Here is a 12,856-nt window from a genome sequence, read left to right on the forward strand (position 1 = left end):
AGTCCTTTATATAGACTGGGTAAAGTAGTATATGCCTGTAATCCCAGTTTGCAGGAAGTTGTGGCAGGAGGGTTGAGAGTTTTGACACCAGGCTAGGCTGTATAGTGAATTCTAGGAGAGCTTGGGCTATTATATATTATAGCAAGGCCCTATGACATATACAATAAAAACAAAAAGCCCACACAAATACCTTGTCTGATAAATGATTGCCTAGGAAGGGTGTTCACATATTTACTTAATTTACACTTGATTGCACACTGAGAGAAATAAACTGGTAGAAGGCTTGGTGATTGGGAAAGTGTTCAAAAGTTAAGGGAGCAGAGGTGTTAAATTTTGTCTGCATATGTGGCATTTACTAATGTAGTAGTTTCTACCCTATCTCAAAATGGAAGAAAAAGAAAAAGAAAGAAATGTTGGCAATATATGTAAGAGTTAAAAGTGAACAAATGTTTGGAAAGAACACATTTCAGAGAACAGAAAAAGCTTTGTTTGTTCTGAGCTCACTTATTTCGGCAAGAGCTATCCTTTAATCCCTGGATTTGAGATCTCAGGTCTTGCTTGGGAAAGATACACGCCTTTAATCCCAGGAAGTGAAGGCAGGAAGCAGAAAGGTATATAAGGTGTGAGGACCAGGAACCAGAGGCTTTTAAGCTTTTAAGCAATAGTTTGGCTGAGATCCATTTGGGCGAGGACTCAGAAGCTTTCAGTCTGAGGATTCGTGGAAACAGAATCAGATGAAGAATTGTCCAGGTGAGGTTGGCTGTGGCTTGTTCTGCTTCTCTGATCTTTCAGCATTCACCCCAATACCTGGCTCCCTAGTTTTTTTTTTTTTTTTTTTTTTTTTTTTTTATTAATAAGACCATTTAAGAATCGTGTTGCACCCGCCCCCACAGTGACATATTTCCTTCAACAAGGCCACACCTCCCAACATGTCACTCCCTATGAAATTACGAGGGGCAATTACAGACTACCACACAAGGTAGCTCATTTGTAGCAAAAATTAAAAGTTCATATTTTTAAAACGTTTAAAGCACTCCAGTTCGTAGCCATCATTTGCCATTAATAAGAATGTTGGAGTGAAGTGATACAGATATCTAGAGAAAGTCAACCAGAAACTAAGAAATGCCATGATACCATTTTAAAATTGTGGGCAAAAGTAATGGATGGTTGGGGGTGGGGGCGGTAAGGGGAGCTGGAGAGGTGATTCAGCTATCAGGAATGTGTACCATTCTCGAAAAGGACCTATTCTGGATATTTCACAATGGCTCTGGCCTCCATAGATTCTATTCATGCATATGCGTGCATGGACACACACACACACACACACACACACACACACACACACACACAAGCGGGCACGTGCACTTAAAGAAACAAACAAAGTTTTTTTAAAAAAGTTATACATGATAGACAAGGAGAAGGAAAATGGAAGAGTAATAATATATTTATAATAATGCTTGAAAAAGCATAGTCTGGTATAGGTGATGAGCTTTAATTTGGCCAAATTCCCAAGGCTAGAAGCTTGCACCAAAAAAGTACAGACTGCTGAAATTCTTCAGAGGTCAGAGTTATACACAACTTACATTTTCCGGCATGAACTTCAGAGGAAAACTCTGAACTGATGATTTTTATATCCTATTATCTATAATATAACATCACAACATGCATAAATAAAAGAGACATGACTTCCTGGTCTCTTGAGTATTCTTAGATATGGGGCACTTTAAGAGCTAAAGTCTTGGATCTTTACAAACCTGCACTCACTGTTATTACTAGAGTTGGGGAGTACTTACCATCTATTTTAACATGTGTTCATCTATGTCCTGAAGGAGGGATGTCACCCACTGGGATACAGGCCCATTCCCTGGTGCTGCAATTTATGTTCAGAGCAGAAAATAACAGGAAACACAATCACACCGACCCCAGAGTTAGGTTTGCAAAACATCTTCACATTTTTACACCAAAATTATGTTTATTAAAGGAAACATATTCTCTTCTCATAAGGGAAAACAGGTAACTAGAACTTGGAGAAAGTGATTTTTTTTTTTTCAAAAGCAAAGTACAGTAAGTTACTAACAAATAAAGAGGTAAAATAATTTTTATAGCTCATCATGTTGGTGCACATTATATTCCTTGGGAGAAATGAAGCCATCTCTATTGTGGTCATTTTTCTTAAAGATATCTTCCAAAACGGCGTTCTGATAGGACTTGTCACGGGGCTTCGCATCCTTTTCAAAGTCCTTCTGTAAATAAAGCTCTATCTAGAGGGACAGAGCAAAAATGTCGTGAATAAAAAAACCATCACAAGTGTCTGGTAACTTTGAGATGATTACAGTAATGCCTAAGCATATTAAGTGATAGAGACATTTTTCATCATTTATCTACTTGCTTATAGGGTGGCACTCAAGGACCGTGGTGGACCTGTGGAGGTCAGAGGACAACTTATGGAAACTGGTTTTTTCTTTCCACCATGTGGGATCCTGGGGACTGGACTTAGGCCATCAGGCTTGAATCAAGAGCTCTATTCACCTCGAAATCTTGCCAGCCCATAAACTTTTAAAAAAAGTATATCAAGGTTTGGGAATACCTTTGAAACAGGATCTTTCATAGGCCTGGCTGGCCTGGAACTCACTATTGTAGCCCTTGCTATCCTGGAACTCACTATGTAGACCAGGCTGACCTTGAACTCACAGACATCTGCTTGCCTTTGCCTCCCAAGTGTTGGTTGGTATTAAAGGCATACACCACCATGCCCAGTCCAGAAATTGCTTTGTTTTTAATTTTTGAAGTGATTTCTGAAGAGAAATGGGTGTTCAAATTAGCTGTCCCTAGGGTGATAAATTGGTGGTACTAGCCACATTGAATTTCCCTGAAACTAGATACTTTCTAATAATCTACCATTCATATTAGGAAGGGCAAACCCAGTCTTAAGGAGTCCTATTATTTAATGAAATCTCATTTGCCTTTCTGTCCCCGGAACCAATGGATTTACTGTGCCATCAAGTCAACCAAGGACTTCAGATGTTCCGCTCTACTGCCTGTTTATGTGTGCAGCAGAGAAAATCGCTCTAAGCAAACATGCAATAAAGCACTGTCCTATCAGCGACATGCAATTTCTGGGTATTAGAAATGTGGCTACCGTAAACTGAGACACGTTCCTGTAAATGTAGGTCACACAAGAGATTTGGGAGATAATAAGTAAAAGTTCACCTCACTGATAATGTTGATCTAGGTCTCATGTAGAAATGCTGCTATTTATACTGAGTTAAGCTAAGTAAAAAGTGTCATGTTTATTTTTCTTCATTTCCTTGTCTTGAAATGAGACCGTCTCTCACTGTGCTGCCCAGGCTGATCTCGACTTGCAGGCTCAATCCATTCTCTTGCTTCCACCTTCCTCAGAAGCTGGGACTATGGGTATGCATCACCATGGCCAACTTTGTTTTACTTCTTAAAATGTGCACACAACATAACTGAAAGTTATCTACTCGGCTGGTTTTCCCATTGGAAAATGCTGATTTATGCTAAAGAAAGCACAGTACACTGAGCTGGAGATAATCTTCTGCCAGCCTGGGGCATCTTAAAGGCAAGGGACATTTGAAAGGCAGAGTTGAACACTGAACAGTTTGGGGTAATACACATCCCATGCTTAACCCAATCACATGACTTCAGAATGATCAGTGGACCTTTTTTTTTTTTTTTTTTTTTTTTTTTTTTTTTTTTGGTTTTTCGAGACAGGGTTTCTCTGTGTAGCTTTGTGCCTTTCCTGGAACTCACTTGGTAGCCCAGGCTGGCCTCAAACTCACAGAGATACGCCTGGCTCTGCCTCCTGAGTGCTGGAATTAAAGGCATGCACCAACACTGCCCGGCAATCAGTGGACCTTGAAGCAGGTTTGCAAACATGACTTTGATCCAATATGAAGAGAGAGATTTTTTTTTTCCCTCTCTGATGAGACTTAGCAATCCTATGTAAGTATAAAGCATTTTAAACAGCCTCAAACATTCTGCAGTTTCTAAAGCAAAATTATCTTTTCATAACTAATAAAGCTGATGTTCAATATCTATTCTTTTTTTATACAGTGTAGTAAAGGCACAAAGAGGCGGTGGGCAAGAACATTAATTAAAAAAAATTATTTTATTATTTAATGTATTTGTGCTTATAGCGCCCAGAGAGACCAGAAGAGGGCATTAGATCTACTGGAATTGGAGATACAGGGGGTTGTAAGCGGCCTCACATGGGAGCAGATGCTGGGAGGCCACTCTGGTCCTCTCTAAGAGCAGGGAGTACTCAATTGCTGAGCCATCTCTCCAGCCCCACGACTTTAATTTGTGCCAGCAATGGGCCCGACACTACTTTCATTCTGTAATTTAATACAGCACCCCACTCCCACCTTATTGAAACTGAAGAAACAATCTCTTAAATCTTTTTGATCATTAAACAAGGAAGTTTCTGTTAGTCCATGTTTCAAATCATGGTCTTCAACTGAAATTTAACCTTTCTGAACACTAGGAATATTATCTCTAAAAGGAGAGAAGTACCTATACAGGCTGCTCCCAGGGTGCCATGTGAATCCCTTTGCTGCTGCTATTTATTCCAAAGAGGGTGAAGAGGAGTCAAGAGAGGTAACACTGGAAACAGTTAGTTCCCCTTTAAGGGCCCCTATAAGGCCTGGTGTGCTGGCTTGTTTTTGTCCTCTGGAAAGAGGGAACCTGCCTCCATCAGACTGGCCTGTAGCTAGTCCGTGGGTTATTTTCTTGATTAATGATTGATGTGGGAGGACCCAGCTCTCTGTGGGCAGTGCCAGCCTGGGGCAGGCTGAGCAAGCCATTGGGAACAAGCCAATAAGCAGTGTTCCCCTTTGATCTCTGCTTCTTTCTGTTCCTGCCTTCAGGTTCCTGCCCTGGCTTCCTTCCCTCGGTGGACTATGACCCAGGCTATGTAAGCTGTCTGAGAAATCAAAGTGAGACACCTGGCAGATATGCCTCTCTCCCTGCTGGCTAACCGGGAGCCTCAAGGAAGTGCTTACTATTTATGAGGCTCCTGGAGGAGGAAGTAGAGTTGGGTGGGAAGAGGGTCTGGAGGTGTAGATGAAGAAGAATGGAGATGGGAGATGTAGTTTAGGGGCCCACTGCTGGCCTAGCATTGCCTCCTTCTAGGTCCAAACCCCAGTCACAAAGAAGAAAGAAAACAGGAAAAGAAAGAAAGACTTATTAGCTAGGGATGGTGGCTTATTCCTGTAACTCTAGCACTTAGGAGAGGCAGGAGGACTTCCACAAGTTCAAGACCAGCCTGTACTACATCATGAGTTCCAGGACAGCTTTGAGTAAGATCTTATTTCAACCCTGAAGTCCCTGAAACAAAAAAGGACTATTTGAAATCAAGGGCCAACCTGCCTCATTACCAACTTAGGTGGTGGTGTACATTTCTAACTGCCTCTAAACAAAGGAGGGAGACAGCCAAGTTCAGCAGACTGTGTGACTAGATGAGGCACTGTGGGCTTCCCTGAAATACTCAGATGGTAGTTCCCTGAAAGGTAGGGAGTACCTGAGGCATGGAGCACAGAGGTAGACAACCTGGGCTCAATCCTGGTTTTGTAATTGTAACTATGTTACTAAACACACCTGACTATCTCCCCATCTACAGGAGATGACAGAGGTGTCTGTCATGTAAACTGTCCTGTAGACTAGATAAATTCACATTCTAATGTGCTTAGAGTGGTATCAGGGACTAAGAAAATGAGACGACCGTGTGTCATTACACATTTTTATTAGTTCATCGATAGGAGACAGACTTTTAGCTCATGCTTGGCAACTTCTTAGCCCACTCAGTTCCAATTCTTGCTAGCTCTTTTTATAATCTCATCTACATATGTCACAGTCCAGAGGTTAGAACTATTTGTTACAAGTTCACGCAGTGCTGTTGGAAAGAGGTTTGTCCCTCTAGGGAAGATTCTGGAAGAGCCATGGGGAGCTGCTGTGGATGATTGATAAATAAAACACTGATTGTTCAGTAGCCAGGCAGGAAGTATAGGCAGGACAAGGAGAGAGGAGAAGTGTGGGAAGTGGAAGGCTGAGGCAGAGACTCTGCCAGCCACTGCCATGACAAGCAAGATGTAAGGTACTGTAAGCCATGAGCCACGTGGCAACTTATAGACTAATAGATATGGCTTAATTTGAGATACAGGAACTAGATAGCAAGAAGCCTGAGCCATTAGGCCAAACAGTTTAAATAATATAAGTGTCTGTGTGTTTATTTTATAAGTGGGCTGCAGGATTGCTGGAGCTTGGCGGGAGCTGGAGAGAAACTCTCCAGCTACAGGGAGCTTGGGATTTTTCTTATTTGATTGATTGATCTGCCAGTACTGGTAACTGAACCCAGGGCCTCCTGGATGTTTGGGCAAGAACTCTACACTAAGCCATATGCCCAGACCTTTCTGTACTCTTTGAGACAGAATATTAGTAAGTTACCCAGGATGGCCTTGGACTATCTGTAGCCCAGGCTGTCTTTTAAGGTATTATTTTCTTATATCAGGCTTGGGAGTAACTGAGGCTATAGGCCTGAATCATGAAGTCTTACACTAGGATTTTAATAACCTGCCTATATACAGAGAAAAGGGAAAGGACATGTTTTTCTCAGAGTTTAGAATTTCCAGCCAACAGCTCTACTAAAACAACCAGAGCCAACACTAGTGAAAACTAGGAAGTATCTTCAAACAAATGCCTTTGAGTTATAATGAGGAAGAAAAATCAAATGAAGTTTGAATTACCTCGGCTTTGGAGAGCTGTCTGTCATTGTCTGTGTCTATTTGCTTAAATGTTTCAATACTCCGTGGTCCTTTGGTCACAGCATAAAGTTCAATCTCAAACATCAGTGTTGCATTGGGTGGAATCTTGCCTTCTGCTGAGGGTTTAAATGTGAACAGTTTGACTTACATGAAAGTAGATTTTTCAGATATTCACACAGTGATCACATTAGCATCAGGGTTATAGTGTTGAGAAGAACTGCTTATAAAACATTAAGCTTTTTAGCATCAAAAAAATTCAGGGTTTATCAATGTATTTTTCCTTCTTTTTATAAAAACATATTGGGTTCGAGGCCAGCCTGGTCCAGCCTGGTCTATAGAGTGAGTTCCAAGACAGGCTCCAAAGCTATACAGAGAAACCCTGTCTCAAAAAACCATAAAAACAACCCCCCCCCCCCCCCACCACGCAAACATTTTGGGAACATTTTTTTCTCCTTTGTATTTTAACCAGGTCAGTTCAAAGACCCTTCTGGACCAGTTTCCTGGTTAGGTTAAAATAACCAAAGATTTTATTACTATATCTTGATCATCATAGAGCAGAAGAAATGTAGGAGTAGAAAAATTCCAGAGTTGGGCTGGCAAGAAGACTCAGTGTCGCTTGCTGTCAAACCTGATGACCTGGGTTCAATACTTGGGACCCACGTGGTGCAAGAAGACAATTGACTCCCACAAATTGTCCTCTGACCTCTACAGACCTGCTGAGGCACATGCTTTGTCATACATAAATAAACAAATGTGATTAAGAAGAAGAGAACCAAGTGATGGTGGCGCATGCCTTTAATTCCAGCTCTCAGGAGGCAGAGACAGGGGGATCTCCGTTCAGTTCAAGTTCAGCCTACAGAGCAAGTTCCAGGACAGCCAAGGTTATACAGAAAAACCCTGTCTCAAACAAACAAACGAAACCCACCCCCCAAAAAAGTAAGAGATTCCAAAGTATAATCTCCGAGAAAATGATTTTATAAAGTAATCCAGGAGCATAAGTAAAACATAAATATCAATCTGTTTTTAAAATTCTTTATAGATATGGAAAAGTCAAATGCAGTAACAAAAATCCAGAAGCAATTTTACACAGAGTATCATGAAAATTTTAAATATGAAACTGAATAGTTTTAATAAAGTTCATCTGTTCACTGATGCAGCTAGTGAATTTACTAAGATGGGGCTATTTCAGGTGAAATTTCAGAGGGTTGCCAAGAGGCGGTGAGTAGCTGAGAATGTTTCCAGGGCCTTATAGGCCATGTGATCTGGGACATGCACACGGGTGTTTGCTAAGCGAATGATAGTCTTTGAAAGCAGCTAAGTTTGTTCTAAGAAACAGCAATTTCTTTAATGGTAAAGTAGATAATTCTTGCTAAAGACTTATAATACCCAAAGAGGAAAAGAGAAGTTAGTGCACTGCAATTTCCAAAGCCAGACACAGAAAAATCTACCCACCCACATAGGCCTGTTGGCAAAGACCCAATGTTCTACAAAATACCTGGCTTCGAAGGGCAGGAAAATAACATCCGACAATAATTAAGAGAGACTCAAAAACATAAATTCCCTTTGCTCCAATTCTGCTGCTGCTGCTGCTGCTGCTGCTGGACACAGGGTCTGAAAGGCAAGTGAGCTGACCTACACCACTGAGCTCCCCAGACTCAAACTTCCCAAGAAAAAGTACCACAGGTGCATGCAAAGTCCCCAAACAATTCTATAATAAATACATAAAATGTGGCTAATTAGTTTTTTCTACAAAAAAGATTAAAGCCCCCCAAAAAAGAGATAGATGTGCATTGCGATAGAATTATTTATATTTTTAGAGATAGAATGAAGAGGTAGGAGTTAATGTAAAGAATATATACATACCACACAGATGGTTAATTAAAGCACTAGAGAGCCACATGCACTTCAAGACATGCACGGGTGTTCTGTGACATGAGCCAAGGACATTTTGCCAGAAGAAAAACTTCAAGCATCACCTAAAATGAAGTTATAACTAATGTTATGTTTTAATAAACACTTAAAGTTCATCGAGAAGACCTGTAAGGATCAAGCCAGTCAACATGCTAGCATTCGGGCCCTTACCCCTCACCCAGGAGCTATTGACAGCTGAGGGCTTCTAAGGAGCAGAGTCAGTTCTCAGGCTCTGGTCCCCAGTCGGTTGACCACACTCCAGTGGATGTCCCCACACTCATGACTATGAACAACACAAATTTGACCCAGTAGATGTGTGTGTGTGTGTGTGTGTGTGTGTGTGTGTGAGAGAGAGAGAGAGAGAGAGAGAGAGAGAGAGAGAGAGAAGAGAGAGAGAGAGGAGGACAGAGAGACAGAGAGAATGACAAAGTTGGGAGAGGTGAAGCATGGATATAAGAAGAATTAGGGGGGAAGTGTGGAAGGGGGTGGATATGATTAAAATACATTGTGTGCATATACGAAACCCTCAAAGAAAAGAATTAAGAATATACTTTTTAAAAGTTCACATAATAGTCAAGTGGTGGCACACACCTTTAATCCCAGCAGTCTAGAGGGAGAAGCAGGAGGATCTCTGTGAGTTCAAGGCCAGCCTGATCTACAGACTGACTGCTAGGACAGCCAGGGCTACACAAAGAAACCCTGTCTCAAAAAAAAAAACCAAAAAAGCTTACATAATCAAGAAGATTTTGCTAAATTTCCAAAATCTTGGAATCTAAGCTACTGTAATACAGGTAAGGCCACAGGTAACTACAGTACAATGTACTTATTTTTTTAGGCCTCATTTTTCTTTAAGTAAGTTAAAGATGATAATGAGATTGTCTGAATGTTTATTGGAGACCACCCAAAGTCAATAAGAATGTCTATTTCCCCGCAGAAAGGGTGTAGTTTGTTGATAGTTTGGGAAGCTGGGTAGTCATTCTTAGCTAAGTATAAACTAGTTTTGGTATAGGATAAAGTAGTCATTTGCTATAGGATAATGGACCCAGGACTGGTACCCATTGAAGATGGATGTGTGTGCTCTGAGGGTAAGCACAATGTTGAGACAACTCAGAAACTGGGGGAAGAGACAGGAAGGCAAACTTGACCTACATCATTTTGCCAGAAGTAACCAACTCATGACATTTTGAAGACAGTACTGTATTTAAATTATCTTCAATTTTATCTCTAAGGCTCCTATACAAAAAATTATCCACATGCACATGTATACACACACACACACACACACACACATACACACATACACACACACACACACACACACAGAGTATATACAACTTATGATGCCATGGGAATCTACCTTTTTTTTCTTTTGTAGTGCGGTGCTGGGATCAAAGTCAGGGCTTTGCCTATGTTACACAAGCCATCTACCACTGACTGTCACACACACAGTCCCAGGAACTATGATGGGAGCGAATGATTGGTGGAAAACAGTGAACATGACGCTGGAGATATCTGGCACCATCTATTTTAGAACGTCAGGTCTGACTAGCTTGAAGCACCGTTTTCCCTCAATCTCACTTGGGACAGTGGCCTTCTCTTGCTGGAAAGCAGAGCAAGGGGGATTACCTCTTTAAGACGCAGCCAACAGCTTCAAAGATGACACATCTCTATGAGATATGGTGATAATTTGAAAATCGCCCCTTAGGAAACTGATTGCTAATTATGTATTAGATATTTCACATAGGTGGAGTTGGCAGGGGTTAAACAAGGTGGGCAGGCAAAGGTTCTTACCATAGCCTTCTTTTCCATATGCAAATGAAGGAGGAATGATCACCTTTCTCTTCTCTCCAGGGCACATGTCCATCATAGCAAGGTCCAGTCCCTTTATGACATGCCCAACACCAAGAACAAACCATTTGGGGTGGCCTTCATCCTGTGTCCGGCTATAAGAAACCATACTTAGTACTCAAATAAGCTGATGTCATGAAGGAGACTTTGAAATATAGCTAGGCATTTGGTTATTATTTAAAATTGGAATCTCTTTTTCCACGTTAGCATTCTTTCAGAACTCTGTGAAGTGTTTGTCTCAAACTTGCCCACCAACTGGCAGAAAGTATCATTAGCGGTCACTCCTGTTCTATTGCTGTCCTTACAAAAAAACGACCCAACAGTTAACTTTTTAAAATGGGTCTCCAGCCTCTAACTAGCTGCACGGCTTGAACCAAAGGCATTTAACTTCTCTGAGTTTGTTCTCAAAACCGAAGAGGCAGGCTGAGGCTGAAATTTCATTTTAAGGGCAACTGAAAGTAGCATCCCGCCAAATTTCTCTTCTAAACTGGAAGAATAGTGTTCTAAATTGGAAAGAATCGCTTTCTCCAGGCCTATCCCGGGAGGGTAGACAGCCCAGCTAAAGAAACGGCATTCAATCAGTAAGAGAGCCAGATAGATGCAATCACCAGGGGTTCTGGTGACCCACTGAAGACTGGAACAAAATGAGGTAGCTGCTTCTAATACATTGTTTGGAAAGAGAATTCAGCTCTGGGTAAACAAAGTGTGAGTATCTTCTCAAGCAGCTTGTAGATTTATTTGTAGGGGTCCCAAGGTCAGTGGTGGCAGTACGCATGATGTAGGGGATCTGCAGTCCATTTACTGAGCTAGCATTTTTAACGGTGAAAACGTTTTTTTGTTTTTTTTTTTTTAGGGACCGTCTTTTAATCTAAATTGACATAATGGCTTAATTTACTGTTAAAAAAAAAAAAAAACAAAATAAAAAACCTTAAATCAATTGTCCTCTGGCTGGTGTGTGTGTGTGGGGGGGGCAATAGTGGTGTATCGACTGAACTTAATTGCACGGAGCATCTCCTACCTGCAGTAGAATTTGGAGCCATCTTTGGCCAAGTAGCCGTCGTAATGGGCATTTAGCAAGTCTCCTTTCCTGCTTGTTTTGGAGCAGTTTTCTGGACGATGCAAAACTTCTATTTTCACTTCCTCCGTGCCTTCGTCGTCCGTGTGTCCCTGACCGTGGGAACAGCCCCACAGGCTGAGGAAAACCGCTAGTCTGAATAGGAAAAGCATGGTTCGCAAAGCAGAACCCCCAGGCCTACTGCAAGCCCTACAGCGCATCCGTCCGCCGGCTGGTGGAGCTCCGGGAAGGACCGAAGTCGGACGCGTGGCAGGCATTGTCCTACGTCACAAAGGTCCGGGGCGGGGCTACGCGAGGCCCCGCCCCCTCTTCCAGCGGGATGCCTGCTGCGGGCCAGGAGTGTGTCTTGGGCTTAGAAGAGAATCGCACACCCCGCCGCCAATCCCCGCTAAGCCTTCATTTACCACGGGTGTCTTCCACCTTCATAGTCAGCCCCGCGTTTCCTGAAATAAGACTGGCATCATAGTCGTCATTTCCAGGCATTTGGGAGATATTGCAAAATTCTGTGGCCTCCACTTGGTGTCCTCATCTTGCCTCCCCATCACTGCCTCCGCGGACTGATTGTTTGGCTTAGTGGCTTGGTTTTAAGTTTTTTAATTATAAGTTGAACCATTTGGTCATAGAAAAAGAATTACATAGTTGTAGATCCTAAAACTGAAAATTTTTTAAAATATTAAAAAGTTGGGCCAAGACATCGATACAAAATGCAAACAGTCCACGGTGGGATGTTCTAGCCGCAATGTGGCTATTATTTCTAGACGCAGGAGGCTTCTAAGGCCCCAATGGGTTTGGCAGGCACAGCGGTGGCAGGCGTTCTTGGAAGAAAGGGACAAATAGGGTCACTGCAGTTCTTTGATACTTTGGGGGAAGCCCTCGAAGGGCTTATGGGGGTTGCAGTCATGCATAAAAGGACTCCAGGGTCATTTTATGCGTCTGTCACAGGCCTCGGAACACAGTGGAGGGTCTCCAACAGCCCATGCCTGGCATTGCAGAAGCTAGCTTGTGTTTCTGTCTCCCATCTCTTAGGGGGCCGCCCTTGACCCGAAGGCTTCCAGCAGAGCGAGAAAATCTTTTTTTCCCATGAGAATTTGGTCACATCAGACAGGAAATTGACTATTGAGCATTTTGTTCCAATCTCACGGCTAGTATGCCGCGGAGATTGGCCAACTCTATTGATACATCCCTTTCTCCTTTTAGTATGAAAACCTTACAAACAGCACAAAAGTTGGATTTTACAATA

The 12,856-nt window shown here is 42.1% G+C and overlaps 1 protein-coding gene across 3 annotated transcripts; it reads right to left on the bottom strand.

Moving 5' to 3' along the window:
• Positions 1-1,651: 1,651 nt before the first annotated feature.
• On the bottom strand, positions 1,652-11,872 carry Fkbp7 (FKBP prolyl isomerase 7). 3 transcript variants are annotated; one of them, XM_036183149.1, is made up of 5 exons: positions 11,560-11,872; positions 10,485-10,636; positions 8,646-8,758; positions 6,765-6,898; positions 1,652-2,261 (listed from the first exon to the last, which is right to left on the bottom strand). In XM_036183149.1, exons 3-5 carry the CDS (start codon positions 8,680-8,682, stop codon positions 2,100-2,102), a joined length of 333 nt encoding a protein of 110 aa, XP_036039042.1. In that variant the 5' UTR covers positions 8,683-8,758; positions 10,485-10,636; positions 11,560-11,872; the 3' UTR covers positions 1,652-2,099. The 3 variants fall into 3 exon arrangements, with proteins under 3 accessions (XP_036039042.1, XP_036039040.1, XP_036039039.1); XM_036183147.1 differs by lacking the exon at positions 8,646-8,758 and having other exon boundaries at positions 1,686-2,261; positions 6,765-6,895; XM_036183146.1 differs by lacking the exon at positions 8,646-8,758 and having other exon boundaries at positions 1,697-2,261.
• Positions 11,873-12,856: the final 984 nt, after the last annotated feature.

Source organism: Onychomys torridus, chromosome 4 (genome assembly GCF_903995425.1).
Source record: "Onychomys torridus chromosome 4, mOncTor1.1, whole genome shotgun sequence".
NCBI classification, from domain to species: Eukaryota; Metazoa; Chordata; class Mammalia; order Rodentia; family Cricetidae; genus Onychomys; species Onychomys torridus.